The 20,719-nt window shown below is 42.7% G+C and overlaps 1 protein-coding gene across 2 annotated transcripts; it reads right to left on the reverse strand.

Annotated features, from left to right (window-relative positions):
• Positions 1 to 853: 853 nt before the first annotated feature.
• On the reverse strand, positions 854 to 20,103 carry fshr (follicle stimulating hormone receptor). 2 transcript variants are annotated; one of them, XM_035405941.1, is made up of 10 exons: positions 19,488 to 20,103; positions 14,007 to 14,078; positions 12,100 to 12,174; positions 11,074 to 11,148; positions 9,432 to 9,506; positions 8,792 to 8,872; positions 6,741 to 6,809; positions 5,602 to 5,676; positions 4,462 to 4,647; positions 854 to 3,670 (listed from the first exon to the last, which is right to left on the reverse strand). In XM_035405941.1, exons 1-10 carry the CDS (start codon positions 19,643 to 19,645, stop codon positions 2,554 to 2,556), a joined length of 1,983 nt encoding a protein of 660 aa, XP_035261832.1. In that variant the 5' UTR covers positions 19,646 to 20,103; the 3' UTR covers positions 854 to 2,553. The 2 variants fall into 2 exon arrangements, with proteins under 2 accessions (XP_035261832.1, XP_035261833.1); XM_035405942.1 differs by lacking the exon at positions 19,488 to 20,103 and adding an exon at positions 15,423 to 15,537.
• Between the last annotated feature and the right edge of the window lie 616 nt (positions 20,104 to 20,719).

Here is a 20,719-nt window from a genome sequence, read left to right on the forward strand (position 1 = left end):
GGTTATTACATTGAGTGAAATTATCTATCAGAAGGGTCCAGCTGATTGGCAGTAATGTTAATGGGAGCAGCCCGGAAAGATCAAGAGGCAGAAAACAAATATCTTTGTGAGGTCTAGTGAACTGTCGGACAAGCAATTAATTAAGGATATGTTTATTTTCTGAATCCAGCGGTTCCAACAGTTAATGCCCTTGTTAAACTGCTCAGCACTCTGAATACTGAACCAAGCAATATTGCATGCTAGAACCCCTCACTTAACCTACATGTAAAATATATTTTATTAGATTTAATTTAACAATTATGTTAAAATTAGAATTATCAATTAAATTGCCAAATTCTTTGATAGGTCAGTCTGCAGAAAACTGGTGGAATCAACCATCAAGTCAAAACAAGCTTTACATCAGGTTTTCAGATTAAATAATTGAATTCAATAAGAAGCAGTCAATTATATTAATGAATTGAAAACATACATTCTTTATTGAATGCAGGCACACTACTTCTAAATTACACAACAGAAGACATACAGCAAAATATTAAACAACTAATCTAGAAATACCAGAAAATAGAGAGAGAGAGACGGATAAGAGAGAGAGAAACGGATCGGCCAGACCTTGCCAAAGTATCACTCACTTCCAGTATAAGCGCCACAAGGAAACCAGCTAAAAACACACGACCTAGGAACCACCACCAAAATAAAAAGAGGAAAACTCTTCTTCTTCCAGGCTCCGAAACCAAACGCAACACACAAATTTTTTCCTGTGGCAATCTTAAATACTCTACCCAGCATGGCTTGATGTTTGCCCTGATTGGGTGATGCCGGGTTAAGGTTTAGGAGAGAAGGGAAGGGGGGTCAGACTAATTTATGACAAGGACTGGCCTACCTAAATATTGCATTCAAACTAAAAGTAATGGGAAATGTTAGGCATGTAGGGTCTCCAACCCCCGATATGGTGTCCTGTGTCATATGGTTTGTCTTTTCGGAGGAGGTGAAACCCATAGATTGTCAGCCTAGATTAGGGTATCAGTGGAATTTAAAATTGCCCCAATCACATTTGCTTTGATGCTTGTGAAGGGGAGGCAACTAGGTAGAAACCACTTCTCTCTACAGTGAAATGGCAACTACAATCTGCTGGTCTAAAATAATGTGTATCTGCGGAAAAAAAAACCCTTGCTATGTATTGTTAACAAGAAGAAAAGACTTCAGTGGGCCAGGCACCATAAACACTGGATCAAAAAGATTTGCAAAAGGCAGATAGACATCCTTTCAGACCTGCAAATCATAGTTGCCGTTTCACTATAGTCAGGGGAACTGGTTTCTCTCTAGCTGCATTGAATTTTTCCTGGAATTGTGGTAAAATTTTACAACGGTTTCTTTTGCTAGACATCACAAGATATGTGTCTACTGCCTCTTAATCTTCCTGGTCTTCTCCTGTTAACATCACTGCCCATCAGTTGGACCCTTCTGAGAGTATACTGACCATTGCACCTGGAAATCTTAAGCTTCTTTGCAATTTCTCAGGGGGAATAACCTTGCCACAATATGTTTATTTGGCACTGCACATCCAAGCCTAATGCCTTTTTCTTCTCCGGGAAAGTGGTCACACCATCTTACTTTCTTTTGTCCTTGTTTTAGCTTGTTGTTTTAGTTTATTGTTTTTGCCTGGAACCTGTGAGGGGGAAGGGTCAAGGTGTCGAAGAAGAAATTACCAAATTTCAACAAAACATATTTAACGACTGAATTAACTATAAAGTTCTTAAATCTACACAAAATCTACGCAATAAAACATCCACACAACAGATAAAGAATAATGTGCCCCAACATAGTATAAGCATTTTAAGGATCCCTGATGTAGACTTACGGTATGTAGAAAAAGTTCATTATCTGGACAGGTGAAGGCTGTGTCACTTGTTCTGCCTTTAAACTCAAGAGTGCTGCGAAAATATTGTCATTTCACGTAAAGATGAACAGCATCAGATAAACTGGGGGGTTGGTGGGGGGAGTGGGGGGGTCACATGGGCTAGACATGGGGAGTGAGGCAGCAGTAGGTAAAATAGCACAGCAGCATTTCTCCTTTTCCTTCAGACATGGCTGGAAAACTGCTTCACAAGAGTTACCATGGAGACAGAAAACCTGGCTTGTTATGATACCATCTGCTGCACTTGTGTCTTGTTTTTTCACCACACCACCAACCCCCTCCAAAAGCAGAGAATTGCTAAATCTTCAATTAAGAAACAGGTGAGAATTCCCGAGGTCAGATGTCAGGGGTCAGAGTTCACGCTCATGCTTCCCTGAGGCAAGTCTCTTTAGTTCCAGCAATCTCCACTGACATGCTGTGTACATATGCCATATTCTAGAGTGAAAATATGGGAGAAAAAGCATGTATAAAAACCACATCCAAAAAAATAATATGAAAACAATATCCATGTTGGAGGCATTGAGAACCCAACAAAGTTATCAGGCCTGTATTGTACGGCCTTCTTTTGGGTGGGGGAGGGCCTTGAGTGTGTACAAGTTCAAATGAAAGACCATGGTTTTACTGAAGGCTGTCAGAGGTCAGTGGGGGTTGTTGATGGGCACCAGAGAGTATAGGGTGCCGTCGCTGGTTTTTGGGGTGGGCACCCAGGCCCCGTTCTGGACGGAGGAGATCTCGGTGCGGTAGATCTGCGCCTGCGTCTTGAAGCAGCCGAAGTGGCTGGCGAGGATGAAGAAGTCCCTCTTGAAGTTCTTGGTGAAGAAGGCATAGAGGAAGGGGTTGGAGCAGGAGTTTATGGGGTAGAAGAGCACCAGGAGCACCTTGGAGTGTGACACGGTGATCAGCGGCAGCTTGAGGGCCGCTGAGATGGCGAAGAAGGAGATGGGCGCCATGCACAGGAAGTCGGTGAAGATGAGCACGGCCATGCGCTTGGCGATGCGCATGTCGGCATTGGCCGACACGAAGCTGGGGTTGCGCACCGTCAGGTAGATGCTCAGGTAGCACACGCAGATGACCAGGAAGGCCAGCACGTTGAAGAGCAGCAGGATGATGATGTAGGCCTGGGAGACCGGCGTCTCCACGTCCATGGGCAGGCAGATGCTCACCTTCATGTAGCTGCTGACGCCGGCCGTGGGCAGCAGGGCGGCCATCGAGGCAAAGAGCCAGCCGCCCGCCATGACGGCGCATGCGTGCCGGAGGCGGAACTTCCGGTCCAGCTGCATGGCGAAGGTGATGGTGTGCCAGCGCTCCAGGGTGATCATGGTGAGCGTGTAGACCGACAGTTCGCTGGCGAAGACGGTGAAGAAGCCCGCCGCCCCACACCCGGGCCCCGTCTGCCAGTCGATGCCGTAGTTGTAGTAGCGCGACTTGGTGTGGATGTCCACGCAGGCGATGACAAACAGGTAGACGCCCATGCAGAGGTCCGCGAAGGCCAGGTGGCACATGAGGAAGCGGGGCACGGTCAGCTTGTAGTGGCTGGTGATCAGAACCAGCAGGACCACGGAGTTCCCCACGATGGCCAGCACGCTGATGATCCAGATGAGCACGCGCAGGTAGGTGAAGCCCATGATGTCCTCGCAGGGGTTGAAGGCATCGGGTTTGGGGTGGCAGGAAACCTCTATGGTGCAGTGCTCCAAGTGCCACTGGGGCTCTTCCTGCTTGATATTGGGCTTGTCGCATAGCTCATGCACCACTGACCTGTGAACACACACACACACGCACACACACACACACACATACGCACACACATGCACACACACACACACACACACACACACACTCGCACACATACACGCACATACACGCAAGTGCATGCACACAAATGAACATATAGACACAAACACGCACACAGATGCAGGATTTATGAATGCATGAATACACACACACACATGCAAATCAATAATACACACAAACACACACACAGCAACAAATCCTGCATACCTATAGAGGAAGATACAGTGCAACTGTAGTATATATACACACTGTTAGCTTGTACTTAAAATGGCAAAATATGTATTTTAACATTTGGACATTGAACTTGACCTGTTTTTTCATATTATGATGGTGGAGAAAAATCTGATTTGGTTAGCAAGTAAGTACTTATGGTCATAGATATCGGGACCTTCTTTTGACTGCAGTGCAAAATAACAGTTCAAATACATCCACAAACAGGTTTTTTTCTCAGTAAATGTAATGCAACAATGTATAAAATAAACAGCAGTTACACCTTACCTACTACTGAACTTACAGTGTAATTATACAGGTATTAGGTCCATTTCAATATAAGCACGCACAAACAGATGTGATAAAACTCGTATACAAGAATACAGTGCATATGTAGTATGTCTCCATACATGCCTAAACAAAAATATATACACAAAGGCAAGCACACCCACACATGCACGCATGCAAATACGCATGCACGTACACACGCACGCACACAAGCCCGAGTTCAATCAACACTGGCTCATTATTTTGACGGCACCCACATGTTCTTCTTGGAGTTGGCGAATGCACAGCAGTGGCTCCGATAGGTGAGGTTGGCCTCGATCAGCTGGGTGAACAGGTCCAGGTTGGGCAGCTTCTTCAGGGTGTACACGGACTCTGCTGTTAGCCGCTTCAGCCTCCACAGAATGTTCTCCGGCAGGACGCTGATGGACGTGCGCGAGACGTCCCTGTGCGGCGGTAAGCACCACGCACATCTCTCAGCGCCTTCTCAGCAAAGCGAGCGCAATATCGGCGAGAATTGTCACCAATGAAAACGCAGTTTCCCGGCGTCATCTCAGTAATGCAAGAGCAACATCAGAAACGAACGACAGCGATGAAAATGCAACGCTTCAGCGTCGTCTCACTAATGCAAGCGCAGCATCGGTGACAAGCAACAGCAATGAAAACATAAAGAACGAGCTACATCTCTGCAAGGCTAATATAAAAATCAGCCAAAAGCAACAGCAAGGAAAACACATATCAGAAATGCATCCACATTGTGACAGAAATGCCTCAGAAACATAAAGTCAACATCAATGGCAAAAAACACAGCATAGCAAACTATTTTGGCACTGTAAATGCAACATAAACAACAAACAACAACACTGGAAAGAAAATGTTTCAGGAATGGAAATAGGCATCTATTGATTGACGTTGGTCAAACAGATCAGGATGACAGTGCAAGCAGCTCACGGTTGTTGCAGCTTTAACTAGTCATTGTTTGGTACCATGTATGTTGTGCTGTAAGCTAAGTTTGCTGCAACTGCCCCACAAATGTCATCAACAATGAACAGCAATGGTGGACGGAGTGTGGCACAGTGGGTAAGGAACTGCGCTTGTAACCGAAAGGTCGCTGGTTCGATTCCCGGGTAAGGACACTGCCGTTGTACCCTCGAGCAAGGTACTTAACCTGCATTGCTTCAGTATATATCCTGCTGTATAAATGGATACAATGTAAAGTGCTATGTAAAAAGTTATGTAAGTCGCTCTGGATAAGAGTGTCTGCTAAATGCCTGTAATGTAATGTAATGTAATGGTGGCACAGAGCAATGTCTTAGCATCTAGTGAATTATCTACAGTAAGACATGTTCTAACATTTGTTGTGTTGGACTGAATGCAGCTTTAGTGTAGCTAGTGCTTACAGAACAACGGGGCCTTCCGCTCCTGAGAACGCCTGACTGTGGATCTGCCTCAGCTGCTGGTTCCCCATAAGCAACCTGGAGTTGTCGGGGGAAGCAGGGGAGAGACAAGAAGGGTGGCGGGACAGATAGAGGTCAGGCAGGGCAAGAGCAAAGAGACAGAAAGAAACAAAAGACATAGAAGAATGACAAATCAAGACAGAGAGATTTGCCACAAAAGCTTTTTCTGTTGGAGCACTGCAGCCAGAAACCAATTTCAACAAAAAAAAAGGTTTCAATTTTCTTCTAGGCAACACCAAGCTAGGCCACGCCCTAAATTACACTTACCTTGGTCTAACTATCACATTATGAGAGGCATCCATTATGGAGCCTGCATGTACAATTTTGTTGATTTTCAAGTACAGAGGAAAACATCAAAAATGCATGCAGGACAGAATTAGGCCATTATCCATTGATGATATAGTAGCAAAACATTTTTTAAATCCCTGCAATTTTGTATTCGCCGGTTATTATGCCACTTTAAGACCTAGAGCTCAATCATAAAAGAGCCTCCTGGTACTAAATAAATGGCCATTAACACCACTAACATAAATTACACAATTGTTTCATGACAACACTTCTTACCAGAAAACAATCAGACTAATTTAAATTAATAACAGATTGCAATCAATCATTGTTGTTATCTGGAAAACTGAGTTTATGAGGTGAAGTATATTAAATGCTTCAAATACAAAACATTTGGGCCTAACTATCACTACGATTGTGTTTACTGTTGATACAATACTACCTGCTGTTCATACGATGGTATGCTTTGTATGCTTTGTAGTATTTACAGTCGGTATTTCATGGCAATAAAGCATCTTATATTAAATTGAGAATGAGGCATCGAGAGACAGAAGAGAGAGAGAGAGAGAGAGAGAGAGAGAGAATCCAGCACCCAGGGATGACTCAGTTGTAGCTTCCAAGTACTTGTAATCAGGTATCTGAGCAATACAAGTAAAGCAGGAGGGTAAAATGCCCTAAAAACCTCCTCAGGATCAAGATATATATCACGGAAATTATGTTGGGAAACCATGTACTACTTACGCCTGCTACTGAGTGTCACATACATTTGACTTGATCAATTTAAAGGCAATACTCACAGTCTGTCCAGTTTGGTGCCATTGAAAGCGTGATTCAGCACCTCAGTTATTCCATTTTTGGTGAGTCTCCTGGAAGTGTGAAGGGAAAAAAAGAAAAAGATGGAGTGACTTGCCATGAGCGCAAAGTAAACAAATATGGTACTCAAGCTTTTCTTGCTAAAATAAAGACAGAGGCATGCTATTTTGTATTTTCTAAAAAAATAGTCATTCGTTTTGAGTGACACCGTTTTTAGGTTCCGACTCACTGTGGATGCTGTTTAAAATCTTTGAAACTGACGATTGTTCCGATCCATAATATGTTTTAGGCCTGATTGATCATGAATATTAATGCAAAGAGAGACAGCGGGACGGCCTTCGTGCCCAGTCACTCATCTGAGGCAGGAAGCAGCTGTGTCTAAAGCTGCCTAAATGTAAATGTAAATGCAAATGTATCTTGTTAGTGAAGAAATATCCAGCGCTGATGCTGCAATAACAGTCTGTTATTGCAATGGCAGTCTAACTTCTGGGAGCCTAAGAGATTGATCAAAGACTATATGGTAATGGACTCAATCATGTTGCTTTGAAATGGTCTGCTCTTTGTTCAGTCAAACACTCAAGCACCCAATCTTCTGTTGACTGGAACATGTCAACTCCTCAACAGCATAAACAGCTAAATAGCCTAATTAGAAAAACCTGGAAACATGTTGTCAGGAATCTGTAGATTTCCCTGTCGTTCACAGTATTCATCTGACAGTTTTAGACAGTCTTTTTAGAAAAGAAAGCAACAAAGTTCTTACATAACCCACTACAGGAGAATGAGGTATTTTGGAGACCTTGCTATGTACAGTATGTAAACAGCATGGCAATTAATATTTTAAATTAATCTGCAATAACTATGCCCATATAATGGGGTGAGATTCTTAAATTGAACAGAAAATCCACTACAGAATGGACACCCAGTGTCAGGCCTACAGCTATTCTGTTTATAAATGTCATTGTTTACAACAGAAGAAAATGTTATGATTCTCTTGTTTATACATTTGGAAAAAGTACACATTTTTATCATGTGGCTTAATGAACACTTTTAATATAAGAAAACAAAAAACATGAGCATAAGGTCAAGGTGAAACCATGAACATGCATAAGACTCAATTGCAAGCTTATTTGACATTTTCAAATAAGTTCCAATGCGTTAAAAATGCAACACAAGCATTTCCATCAACATTGCCTAAATCTCAGCTGGATTTACACAGTTTAACATGCTCGACTGTGGGGTTTTATTCATTTATCAGTCTAGTTTTCAGCTTCTGTGTCAGTGGAGTTTTTATGATAAAAATGGCTGTTTACCAAACCATTTCAAAGAGTGGAATTTTTTTTATATAAAACCGTAAATGTTTTATTAATCACTATGTTTTCATTTTTAAATAACATTTAACTGAGAAAATACAACCCTACCAATTGCAAAATTTGATGGAAAGTCACCTAAAATAAACAGTATTTTAGCTGGCTAACTCCCAGAAAGGCAATGGTGGCCACTGAAGAAATAAGGAAGCTAGCTTTGGCTTGTTCTAAGATCTAAGCCTGATTTCAGTGAAAAAAATTTAACTTAACGACAAGGCGACACCAATGATCTGAGCTGTTGCTAGATGCAGCAGCAGCTGTGGTGGTGTCAGGGTGTTTTCTCAGCATTGTCATGAAGGAAACAAGCAACATTCTGATGTGAGGAATACGCTGCCATCTTCAGAGGCCCCAGGGAATATTCTCTCTATCTCTCCCTGACATGTATATGGGGGAAGTACAGAGAGCAGCAGTATAGTGATGGAGCTGAGTTATGTCATTTCTGTTTATTTGGGCAGATTCTGTGTGCTTATCTGCCATGGCTTGGCATGAAACACTTCAACAATAATAAAAAAAACATTTCTGTTTCCTCCTGCTGAGAAATAAAATGCCAAATTCATCAGCATTGTAAATATCCATTGGATACAGCAGATATTAAGATTTTCATTAAAGGAAAAGTCAGACTCTCGCTGTGGAACTAGTGGGACTTCCAGAGGTAGCGATGCCAGACTCACAGTTCCCTTATGGTTTCACTACTGAGACCCAGGAAAGCGTTTGGATGAATCACTTTCATGTTCACGTTATCCTGAAGGTCACTGCAGAGAAAAAAAAGAAAGTAGAGGAGAGAAAATGTTTGAAAAACACTCTTTTTTTCTCTTTTCTTTACACGTGTTTGTGATTTGTGAATTCATTGCTTCCATATGCAGTGGTTATCAGATGAGGGGAAGCTAGTTCTCTGTGTGTTTCATTAGAGATATCCCATAATTCTGTGTAGCTGTGATCTCACTGGGGCCATGGCAAACCCCTATGAGTTATAGCAGCTTGTCTGGCCTGGCTCCAAGCCCCAGTCTTTGGTTAAGGGAAAACTCTTGAGAAGAACCCAATGTTACAGTTCCCAGACATAAATATGTTTGAATAAAATACCTCCCAGCATACAGCTTTGCTCACTGTCATGAAAATAGAGACACAGAGTCATGAAGGAATCTGTGCCTGTGTGCCGAGATAAACACAAATGCACATGCAGGTGAAATCCACATGCACATGAATGTGCACCTAAGTGCACACAGACAACCACTCCATTTCCTCATCAGCAAATGTTCATGCACGTCATGCACTTATTCACTTTAAATGGGAAGTAAGGTAAGTGTGACATACAACAGAAAGTCCTTTGCTGCCGAGTTAATCTTGGAGAAATCAGGCAGTGACTTCAGTCCAGTGTTTGAAATGGTCCTGAAAGCAAACAAAATTAAAAACCAGCACATACATGCACACACATAAACACAAAAACACATTATCAAATAGGCACGTGTGTGTACGTATTATGTATGTATACACACACTCAATAACACCAGCCATAATGTCCAGTTTCTACGCGTATGATTTTGTATTTTTGATTTACTGAAGGCTTAGTTTCCACTGAGAAAGTTCCAGAGATCTACATTTCTGAGTGACACCAAGACAGCCCCGGTCTCTCGCTCTCCCGGTTGTATTATGGAGTGATATAGCATGACTTCTGGCATCTGTTGTAGTGGGAATACAGCATGTGCAGTTTGAGAAGACATCCCTCTCACTGTGAGAGAAGCTCGGCTGTCTGTCACTGCATAAAGATCTGTCAACAGTTATGACTGCCAATAGGAAAGATATGTTGCTCTATTTTGCAATATATGACAGGAGAGAATTGGTTTAGTACACGAGCAACTAAGACTCCCTTTACATAATATTCATATTCATATGAAGAAGTATTTCTTAACACTGACAGTTGTCAGTTTGTGGAACAGCTTGCCTGGCCATCTAGTAGAGGCAGAGGCTAGGAGTATTCAAGTCCAGTATTGCTGGATACTCTAGTTTGTTCTTAAATGGTGAGAGGCTGTTTGGCCTTTTTCATCATCATGTACTGTTCTTATACTCATCTTTAGACTTAGGGCTCCGTTTTGAAGATGCAAAAAGCCCCTCACTAATTCTGCCACAGTTCTTGCCAGGCCAAACTGATATCAGGGAGCAGCGTAAATGGGCCCAAGGCGAGGCTGTGCCGGAGTTTGGTATTTCATCCCTGTTTTTTAGAGCTTGTCTTAAGCGTCTGGAAAAGGTGAGGGTGAGATGTTTTAAAGTGCTCCAGACTGGCGCAGTGATATTTTAACAGTTTTTGCGGTATCTGAAGATCCCGCCACCAGAAAGCTGGAGTTATCGCTGAGGCAATAATGAGTCCTTGACAGGGGCAATTATGAAAAAAAAGATGAATATATTGTGCTGGCATCTACATGCTGATGGTACTATGGTAAAATATTATGGTACTATATTAAATCCACAATAGCAAAATAAATTATCATTTTGAAATTATTCAACAATTGTTTTCACAAAGAAAAGGCTAAATGTCAAAAATGAGATTATCTACGGAGAGTAGGAACAGACAGGCAGGACATATCCAAAGGATGGAGAACAAGGATATTTGAGGCAACTATTTATTTAAAGCAAATTAACAAAGCATTTTGATTGGCCAGTGCACAGACACCTCTTAGCTATACCTTCAACGCATTCAAAACAAAGCAGCACCTTGGTGTGGCGTGCTTCGCTTGTATCAGCATCCTTAAAATACCAAAACTGGTTTGGACAAGCCTTGTTTTGACCTGCACCAGTGATTGCCCTTGCATTTACTCATTATGTTTGTGTAGTCAAAATAGAGCCTGAAATATACCCTAAAGATTATTGCAACATTACACGTGAGCTGGAACAGACTGCACTCACAGAATTCAGAATACATATTCTAATAAATATAAATAAAAAAATAAAATAAACTTACAGATATTTCAATCTTGACAGATTCCAGAAAGCGCCCTTTTCAATGAAGACTAGGTTTTTTGATTTGGTGATTGTTCTGTAAGTGGAAAACACATTTCAGAAAAGTGCAGTTTCAAATTCATTACTCCCACTCGACAGTCTAGAAAAAGAGGCATTTCGTTTCTTTAAAAAAATAATACCAATCTGTTGTGAAACTGGTTTTGACATAAATCGCCTTCCCTGAAGATGTACTCTTCTGTAGCTGGCCTGTGGTGCAGCTGTTCTATACCTGGTATTGTGTTTCTAACCTCAGGCACACTCATTGGCCAGAAGGTTGCTAGCAGACAGCTGACAGAAACCCCACCCAACGCTCCTGCTGAATGGTTTAAGCTAAGCAGGGATGGAATGGCAGACCTACTGCAAAAAGAGGGCCAGTAGGGGGCAGTCTTTCCTCTGAACCAAACAAGCCTCAATGGCCCAGTACATTAATGGGGAGACTAAGCTGTTGGAGACTCCATCATTTGATACTTTAAATCAGGGCTGCCCAACCCTGTTCCTAGAGATCTACCACCCTGTACACTTTCATTTCAACCCTAATTTAGCACACCTGATTCTAGTAATTAGTGGCTTAACAAGATATAGCTGTTGAATGAGGTGTGCTTTGTTAGGATTGGAGTGAAAACCCACAGGACTGTAGACCTCCAGGAACAGGGTAGGGCAGCCCTGCTTTAAGCCAACGTCCTGTGGTCATTAATGATCCCACAGCACTTTGCAACAAGTGGGTCATCCCCCAGGGTTCTGGCAAAATTCCCAAACTGGCTTTCCCAGCCAGGCAAGCTGATCACCACCCAGTTTCCACTTAAACTATTGTGTGGTGAACGTCCTGGGTGCTAGACCGGAGTAACGAGGAGATTTCGCTGTGAAGTGCTTTGAGATCGTTAAATGAAAAGCACAAAATGAAGGCGATCCATTTTCATTAAGGGTGATATGCTGTTGTGTTTCTGGGCAGAATCGCAGGTAGACAGGGGAGTGCGTGTGTCAGACTTACATCTCGACCAGGTTTGATAGGTTCGAAAAGGCGTGCGCCGCAATCCCCTCCAAGGCTCCGTTCTCCGACACCATGCTGAGAGCAGGGGGATGAGAGGGGATCGGAGAGACGAGTCAGAGCAGGGTGAGTATCTCCTTAATGCTACTCGCCGCCACGGCTAGCTAAATTTGAGTAACGTTGGGCTCACTGTGCCTGCAAGGTAATTCAACCCTGACCCTGGATGGCTGTAATGTACAACTCTGGAAATAATTAAAAGAACACCCTGTATTTTCTGAAGAAGAATCAGGGTTACTCCACCAAATATTGACTGTTGAACCATTCCTAATCAAAGACAGTGTTATTTTTATTATTTATTTATGGGTATAAACAAGGGCGTCGTAGTGGGGGGAAAAGTGGGACTGACTACCCAGGGCCCGAATGGGGGGAGGGCCCTCAAAAAGTCTGGAATGATACGTGAGAGACATGGATCAAGAAAGGAAGGGGGCCCACAGAGACTGCTTATGTATAGGCTCCAGAATTTTGTGCTACACCCCTGGGTATAAACGTATTTTGCATTATTTGATGTAAAACAACACTGTGTATTTTTTGTATTTGGACAAGTTGTTATTTTCGGCAAATAAATGTTTTGAATGACAATTTGTTTGTTTGGAATAGAAATCAAATGTGTCAGCAGTTCATGAAAAAATAGCAAAAGATTTTACACAGACACATACACATGGACTGTGAAATTGAAAATTTGACATTTCCAGGGCTGTATTTGTTCATGTTGTTTGAGTGAAAGATACTCTCCACAGTTCCTTATGTTAGCGGCTCAAAGAACCAGCTGGATTTCAGACTAGACCTCCAAAACCAGACATACCACCACTCAAGGGGCCAAAGGGGATCACAGTTTCCTCTCGGACCTGACAACATAACGTTCTTGTGTGTGTGTATGTGTTTGTGCTTGTGTGGGCGTACGTATGTGCGTACGTGTGTGTGTTTGTGTGGTAAAACTCAAAGCACGGTTTGTTCTGGAAAGCAGTTGCCATTTCAATGAGCAAATTCGTGAATGTGCACGATGAAAATGAGCTCAGTATACACAAAGAAGGACTTGGTGTGTTCCTATCACCCAATCCTCCATTGAGATACAGCCTCTCATAGCCCACACCTCAATCTGCTCTATTTCTGTGATCCACGTATTATATGTTATGGACCTGAACAACACACCATGTTCCATATCAGAGACTAAACACATACAATCAAGACTAAATAGCACTTATTTATACAAAGTACTATTTCCCCAGAGAAGAGGAAGGACCCTATGAGAGTTGTTATGGTATTGTATTGGCTGTGAAACTTGCTGTTCTTTGCCCCGGTTAATGGGATAGCTTTATTATTATTCATAATAATATTTTTATCAGTACCATTATGCATAAGTATGGTCATTTCTCATGTGCCCTCCTTGAGATCCTGGTTTGTGCCGCACATGATATGCACTCAATTTATTTTACATTTACTGAACCAGGGAGGTCAACTGAGGATCATTACAAACTTGAATTGCAAAATTAAATTCCCATTTGCAATGTCAACCTGGGGAATCAAATTATGCAGTGAATGCAACGGATTGCATAGCTAATTTGGTGTGGGGCAGCATGCATAGATGGCTAGAAGTATAGAGCTAGTTTTATGGAATTTTACCAGGACACCAACATCTCTAATCTTTGAAAGAAACTTCTTCTTAATGACAAATTTAGGGCAGGGCTCTTTCTTGAAATGTCATCAGACACACCTTGGCATGATCCACCTTCCATGCTAGTTTACAGGAGTGCCAACATGACATGCACACAGGCCAGGGTATGATTCTCGAAGGCAGTGTACAGTGCTGTGCTGTGAAGTGTGCAGGTCATGCAGTTCCTGGGCATACATACATTCGGGAAAGCTCATGCAGTTCTGAGAAGGCAGCACGTGGAATTAACCTCAGCTGTGTCAGCTTAAACTCACTGCAGAGACAAAGAGGGGGAGAGAGAGGAGAGATACCTGGAATGAAAACAATCACCTATACAAACAAAAAGCACGCAACCACTCAATCAACCAGCCCTCCAATGAATCGACAGATCAATCAATCAATCAATCAATCAATCAACCAAACACGAGGGGATCATTCATTACAGTGTGTTATATTATCTATTCCATTTCTTTGTGTGTATGTGTGCAGCAATATAGAGATGTTATAATGTAATAATGTTTCAAGGGTTTTATAGGGAGATGTAGGCCTGATAATTACATTTTAATGTTAGAGTGGGTAGGATTAGTCACCTTAAATTATTTTAATCAGTTTCACTTCATTACTTTATCTGTTAGCAGAAGCCCTAAGGGGTGACTCTCATAACATTCTGTTATGCATTATTTCAATTTGCATAAATGAATATCTACATCGACACAAATTAATATCTCAAAGAGGTTTAGCACCTTGCTCTTGTGCACACCATCAGTGCCCTCCCCCAGAAACAACAAACCTTCTGCTCACCTTCCAACTTGTTCCGACTTGACAGAACCCTGAAGAGTAATGTTAGTGAGCTCACAGCAGCTAGCTACGTAAAACTGAAGTTCCTCTCTGTATCGCACCGCACATGTCATATGGATGATATATTGGAATAGGAATCTAGGAATTACTTACAGTCAATTACCATTCAATTCTAGTATTTCCCTGTATCATTACCTAGCCTTGTCTAATGAGTTTTCCAAACGCCTCCCACTGAGTGTCACCAGACTCACTCCTCCAAACTGACTCATATTTAGTTAAAATACTCACGTTTCATAGTTAATGGACTATCTTTCCATGAAATTGAGGGACATATGCTCCTTCAATGAATTGGCATGGTCCCACTGCTGGGCTCGCTAAATACAGTGGCTCTTCTTATTATATGAGCACATCCCATAAATTTAGATTAGCTAAGACCTCCGAACAAGCAAGGCCTCGGTTTTGCAACAGAAGCAGGGATGAAGTTAGAATATCTTTGTTAAAATAATTTTTCCTCCAAATATTCTATTGAAAATGGCATGTACAATGTGACAAGACAAGCGTGCATTTAATGATTTTGAAAACACCCAGGGAACACATTATTCTTTTTTTATGAGACTAGTTCATCTTGCAGGCAGCCAGCTGGGAGAGAGAGCAGCACTAAAATGCAGCTTGCAGTTTTGTGAGATTAACATGAGCTGAAAGAAACAAAATTGCCAAGGGAAAGTTGGTAAAATCGCAGCAATTTGACACAACCACTGTTGTTCGAAATGTTTTTCACAGCAGTCCTGTGAAAATGACCTTCCATGACTCTTAATACTACCTTCTGAGGACGTCTTGAGAAGCTGCAGTTGATAGGTACATCAGCTCTCTCTGGCTCTCTCTCTCACTCTGTCTCTCTCTCTGGCTCTTCCTTCTCATTGTCTTCCTTTCCTCCTTTCTTTTCTCACAGATGGGCTTGCTGAAATCAATAGCACATTGAATATTTTCCCCTGATGGACTGTAACTAAAGTAGCCAAGTTTGACGATTCAAAAACTGGTAATAATGGGCAGACTATAATAGCTGAATAGCCCATTCTCACCTATAAATAATGCTGTGTACCGGTGAAAACAACCAGAAGAAAAAAATTGTTCCGAAGCTGTCATGACAAGGGGATAGAAAGAGTTGACTGATTCATTTGCATTATTCGCCTTGTAGTGGGTTACGAAAATGAAGAGTCCAGTAACCACAACAGAGCAGAGGTCCAGGAGCAGAATACACCGGAAACAAATTAGTCAGGGTGTTATTTTGTGGAGAATTTTTGGTTTTTGCAGCTCTCGTTATGGGCAGGTTGTTTACAGCGATATGCTGTTTTGTGTTTCTGACACTGCTGGCAGTCAGGTCTCACAGTCTATTTTTTGGAATCTCACTCTCTCCATTTATCCCCTCTGTTTGTTGTGGTGTTTGTCCTTCCCATTTTTCTTTCTTTTTAGTGTTTGTTTTGCATGTTATTGGAATAAAATCAATTTATACGACAAAAAGCTAAACGAGACAGCAAGCGGACCGAGCCCTGAGAAAAAACCTTGGTGTCACTAGGCTGATTCACGGTCAAGGGGCAAGTGCTTCTTTTCTCTGTCTCCGGGGTTCTCGGGTGCTGGGGCCCACCTCTGCTGGCGGTTTTGCTGGCTGGCGCTGCTGATTTAATGTAGTAATGACCGCCATGGCATCACATTTGAAGCCGCACTTCTTAGCCCCTTCCCAACTTTTTAGTTAAATTAGCCTAGGGATGAAGGCAGCTAGTCTTTGAGAGCGTATCACAGATAATTCCCATATATTAATTACACACAGCCAATAAACCTAGAACGTGTTTTGTTTCAGCCATTGTCCCTCCTTTTAATCTTACAGAATTGACCCCCTGCTGTGAATTTATGCCACAACCACCAAAATGTGGTTGATGTAGGCTGTTGAATCAACAGCTGAGAGCCATAAACCAAAAATCAGGCAAGCAATAGAAATGGAGCCAGTGTTCATACCTAATTAGTGGAAAGTTGCTAGCTGTCTCTTGTGAAAAAGTGCAAGGTGTGACAGAATGCACAAATCGGCATAAACACTGGCTCTATTTCTATTTTATCGTGTCTTTCCCCACACATTTAATTCCCAAGTTAAATAACATTTACAAGAACCTTTACAGTGTTTTAGACACAATTTAATTTTACCCCTCTCTCGCTCTCTCTCTCTCTCTCTGTCTGTCTGTCTCGTCTGCTGGCACTGAAGTGAAGAGACTCTCACTCTCTCTGTCTCTCTCTTTTCCACCTCCTTTCGCTCATTACAGTAGGCTCCTCGAGGATGCCTTTCATAAGAGAACTCTTTCATATAAAATTAGAAAAAATTTCTAGCCCTGTCACTTTCTGTCCGACTCAGAACTGTTTGTTCCTGTGATGCGTGATTTGGAGTGCGACAGATGTGTGGGAGGTTTGAGAGTCCCTGTGTTCCATTAAATAGCAGAAAGTAGCCAAGTGTTCCCCCAGGACCTGCGCTGCCTGGATGAGACACAGGTTAGTGACTCACCAGTCTGAGACAATGCCACCAGAGAGGTGCTGCTGCTATGTGTTTGGATAAGTGTGTGTGTGTGTGTGTGTGTGTCTGTGCGTGAGTGCGGGTGTGTGCCTGTGTCTGAGGGCGGTTGTGCTTTTCACACACTGCCACGAACACAATCACCCCCGTTTGCCTGTGCCGCTGAGACATGTCAAGGCACAGAAACAGAACACAAACAAACAAAATGGCGCAAAAGAAGTTCCAACAGCACCGCAGAAGAAAAAAGAAAAGAAAATGAAGAGCCAACCCCATTTCAGGGAGTTCCGCCAAAATCATAGCGCCAGCTGCAACTGAACACCCCCCCCCCCCACCCACCTTCCCCCGAATCTCTCCCACACACATCCCTCACTGCTCAAGGTAAACAACACAGATGCGTTTGGGAGGTCTGGAATTTCACACACAGTGATGGAAGCTCGACTGGTGGACAGTAGCAAGTCATGATATTTGCATAATAAGCTCTTATTTCTATTCCTATTTTGTCATCTCCAATCTGTGGTTCATCAGGAGACTGAGATAGGGAATAACATTAAGCAGGAACAACCCTGTGACTCTGATGCTTGCTCACCAGCTTGATTTGCACTCTGTAAAATGTAGCATAAACCTGCTCTCCAAAAATGTTAATTTAATTATTTATTAATGAATTAATTTATTGGTTTATATATTCATTAATGAACTATATAGCTGTTAACAGTTTGAGGGAAAGTGAGAGCAGGCATGTGGGACCTACTGGGAAATTGATCATCTGAAGCATTAATTGTCCTGCGAGGTGTTCTCCTAACAACAGCATTTTCTATCATGGGTAGTATCCCATGAAGACTCATCTCTTCAGGTTGCACCTCTCCCCACCCCTCCCTTCCTCCCTGTAGCATCCAATTGACTATCTATGCTTAGGAATGTAGCTAGGTAAGCTGTTTTTTAGTTTATTGTAGTTACGGTACTCGCTTAACTACTGCCTGTTTTATTTGTATAGACTACTTTTTGTTGTGTCAACAAGATTACCTACAGGGTCCAAGTTAAACTATGCAGTTGCTCCCTGCACTTGGAACTGTACTTCGCTCTAGGGTTTTCAGCGCACTTGTAACTGGTTACATTTATACACTTTGTTGTACTTCGCTCTGGATAAGAGCGTTTGCCAAATGCCTGTAATGTAATGTAATGTATCCGAGTTGCAACATACAACTATCATGAGCGTGGTGTTAAACATTTATTATCACTACAAAAGCTGCCACAGACACTTATGCTAGCCAACGCAAACTTTAATATAGTGTGCCATTTCTCCATCCATAACATACATCACATTACCAGAGAATGTTAAATCAGCACACCTGATGGGACACAGTGAGTAGTAAGTATTTACTGTGCTGTGTATGATGTCACAGGGTAACTTTCTGTAAGGTCCTCTCATTGGAGATGCAACAAATGCAGCTGAATCACATTCAATTAATTCAATTAATTGAATCGGTGAGATTATTTTATTTCATTCATTACTCAAGAGCTACAGTACTACGGTACATAACAACGCTACAGTATTACTACAGCTGCTAGCTGTTACGTTCTGTCCAAAGGACTATAGATGAATAGAGATATTATTATGCATATGTTATTCATATGTTCATATTATTAATATGCTTATGAAAATAACAGAATGATAGTGTATGTATGGAAAATGTTTTAAGTGGAATCATAAATAATCAAGGACAATACACATGGTGGGGTAGTAATGTGAGCAATAAATTTGAAAGGCGGAGGCTGTGAAATACTTCACTGTTTCACTTCATTGTGGTCAAGGCTAATTCCAGCCCTTCTACTCCCTATCATCAGCACTGACAACCTTGCAGATTACGTCAAACCTGTGTGTCTGTGTGCCCTCTGTGATGACCCTAAACCTGTGTGCATGTCCTCTGTGATGACACTAAACCTGTGTGTATGTGGTCTGTGATGACACTAAACCTGTGTGTCTGTTCTCTGTGAGGACCCAAAACCTGCACAGTAAAACGTCCAGTGTTAATTCAACTCTATCAGCGTGTATGTAAGTTCAACATCCTTTGTTGTATCCTTTTACTGTGTTTAACAATCCCAGTGTGTGCATGCATGTGTGTGTGTGTGTGTGCGTGTGCATGTGAAACCCCTCTATGTAACATCACATTTCATAGAGTGACAAGAGCACTCTCAGTCATTCTTTGAAACAAACATAAGAACACATTTATCACAATAAAACACCAATCATCTGCTTTGGCATAGGCAGCTGCAATGGGCTGTCTGGTCAAACCACCGTTCCCGTGGCAACGTTAGGCGTAGTACTCTTGTACTCACATGTAGCTGGTGTTTTTTGGGATGACGGCGGGCATCTGGTTAACCCTGCTTCCCACGCAGAAGAAGGAGCGCGTGGTCCCGTTGGCCAAACAGACGTGCATCGCCACGCATGACGTCCCGGAGACCAGGCCAAGGAAGAGGACCCACAGAGGTGTCATGGCTAGTGTCCTGTTATAGATCCAAGTGTGGGGGTGGTGGGGGGGCACACCGAAACAGTAATCTCCAGGTATTGTCCTACTGGGTGCCCCCCTCACCCTCCTCTACGTTCCTCGCAAACACACCTGTACCCAGAAACGGTGTGTCCCCCTCCCCCCCCTCCTGTTGGACCCACTTGTTTTTTGGCTGCCGCCGTTCACCGTTCCTCTTCTATCCCTCCGAGCTCTGCTGAGCGAGCTCTTGTTTAAGACGCCTCCGTCGCACTTGCCTGGGCGGGCAGCTCTCGGGGCGTCAGCGCAGAAGTTCCGGGGTGCGGGTCTGGCGGCGAAACGCGCCTCAGAGCCAAAGGAATGGCGCCGGGACTGAGGGCGGCCGACGAAACCTGTCAGAGACCTTGGACGAGAGGAGCTAAAGATAAGGAGGCGTTTTTTTTTTTGTTCTGTGTTTTTTTCCCCCCTTGTCTCTTTCAGGCTCCACCACCTCCAACCCCCCACCTCGACCCCTCTCCACCTATTCCCACCACATGCTAGACTCTCTCATCCCTGGTTTCAACACCTTTTAATCCTCGAAGATGGAAGATATCGCACCTACTCAGACCGAGCTGAACGAAAGATCTAAAAAAGGAAAAAAAATAAATAAATAAAAGCGAGGTTGATTTGTGCCTTTGTATGGTTCCCCGTCTACAACCCCCATTTTTGGCAGTTCGTTTGTGATTGGGTTCTTTGCCATCTGGTGATAGTGAAACAGAGGAACACAATGTTATAACTGGGCCTAGCGCTTCTTCTTTTCTCTCCTCCTTCTTTCCCCCTCCCCTCTCTTTGTCTCTGGTTCTTTCTCACCCTTCAACCCTCATTGCTACACTCCCCTATGACCCTGTTTGGCTGATGTTGATGTCTATCACGCTCTTTGCTTCTGCAGTTTTTCACATAATTAGGAGTGTGTGACTGTACAAAAAGCACCATAAGCACACACACACACACACACACACACACTAATGAGCTAATTCTATTCTATGGGGCTCATAGGGTGGCAGATGATGGGGAGGGCCTGTCATTTCTCCACATCTTTGGGTTTTT

The sequence above is a fragment of the Anguilla anguilla genome, chromosome 2 (genome assembly GCF_013347855.1).
Source record: "Anguilla anguilla isolate fAngAng1 chromosome 2, fAngAng1.pri, whole genome shotgun sequence".
In the NCBI taxonomy this organism is placed as follows: Eukaryota; Metazoa; Chordata; class Actinopteri; order Anguilliformes; family Anguillidae; genus Anguilla; species Anguilla anguilla.

What these genes read in the sequence shown, in the direction of transcription:
- fshr (XM_035405941.1), bottom strand. Translation starts at nt 19,645, where the DNA reads ATGACACCTCTGTGGGTCCTCTTCCTTGGCCTGGTCTCCGGGACGTCA. An exon ending in CCAAAAAACACCAGCTACAT is followed by an intron (nt 14,079 to 19,487) that starts GTGAGTACAAGA and finishes TTGTCTCTGCAG; the next exon opens with TGAGTTTAAGCTGACACAGC. An exon ending in CTGCATGAGCTTTCCCGAAT is followed by an intron (nt 12,175 to 14,006) that starts GTATGTATGCCC and finishes CCCTGCTCTCAG; the next exon opens with CATGGTGTCGGAGAACGGAG.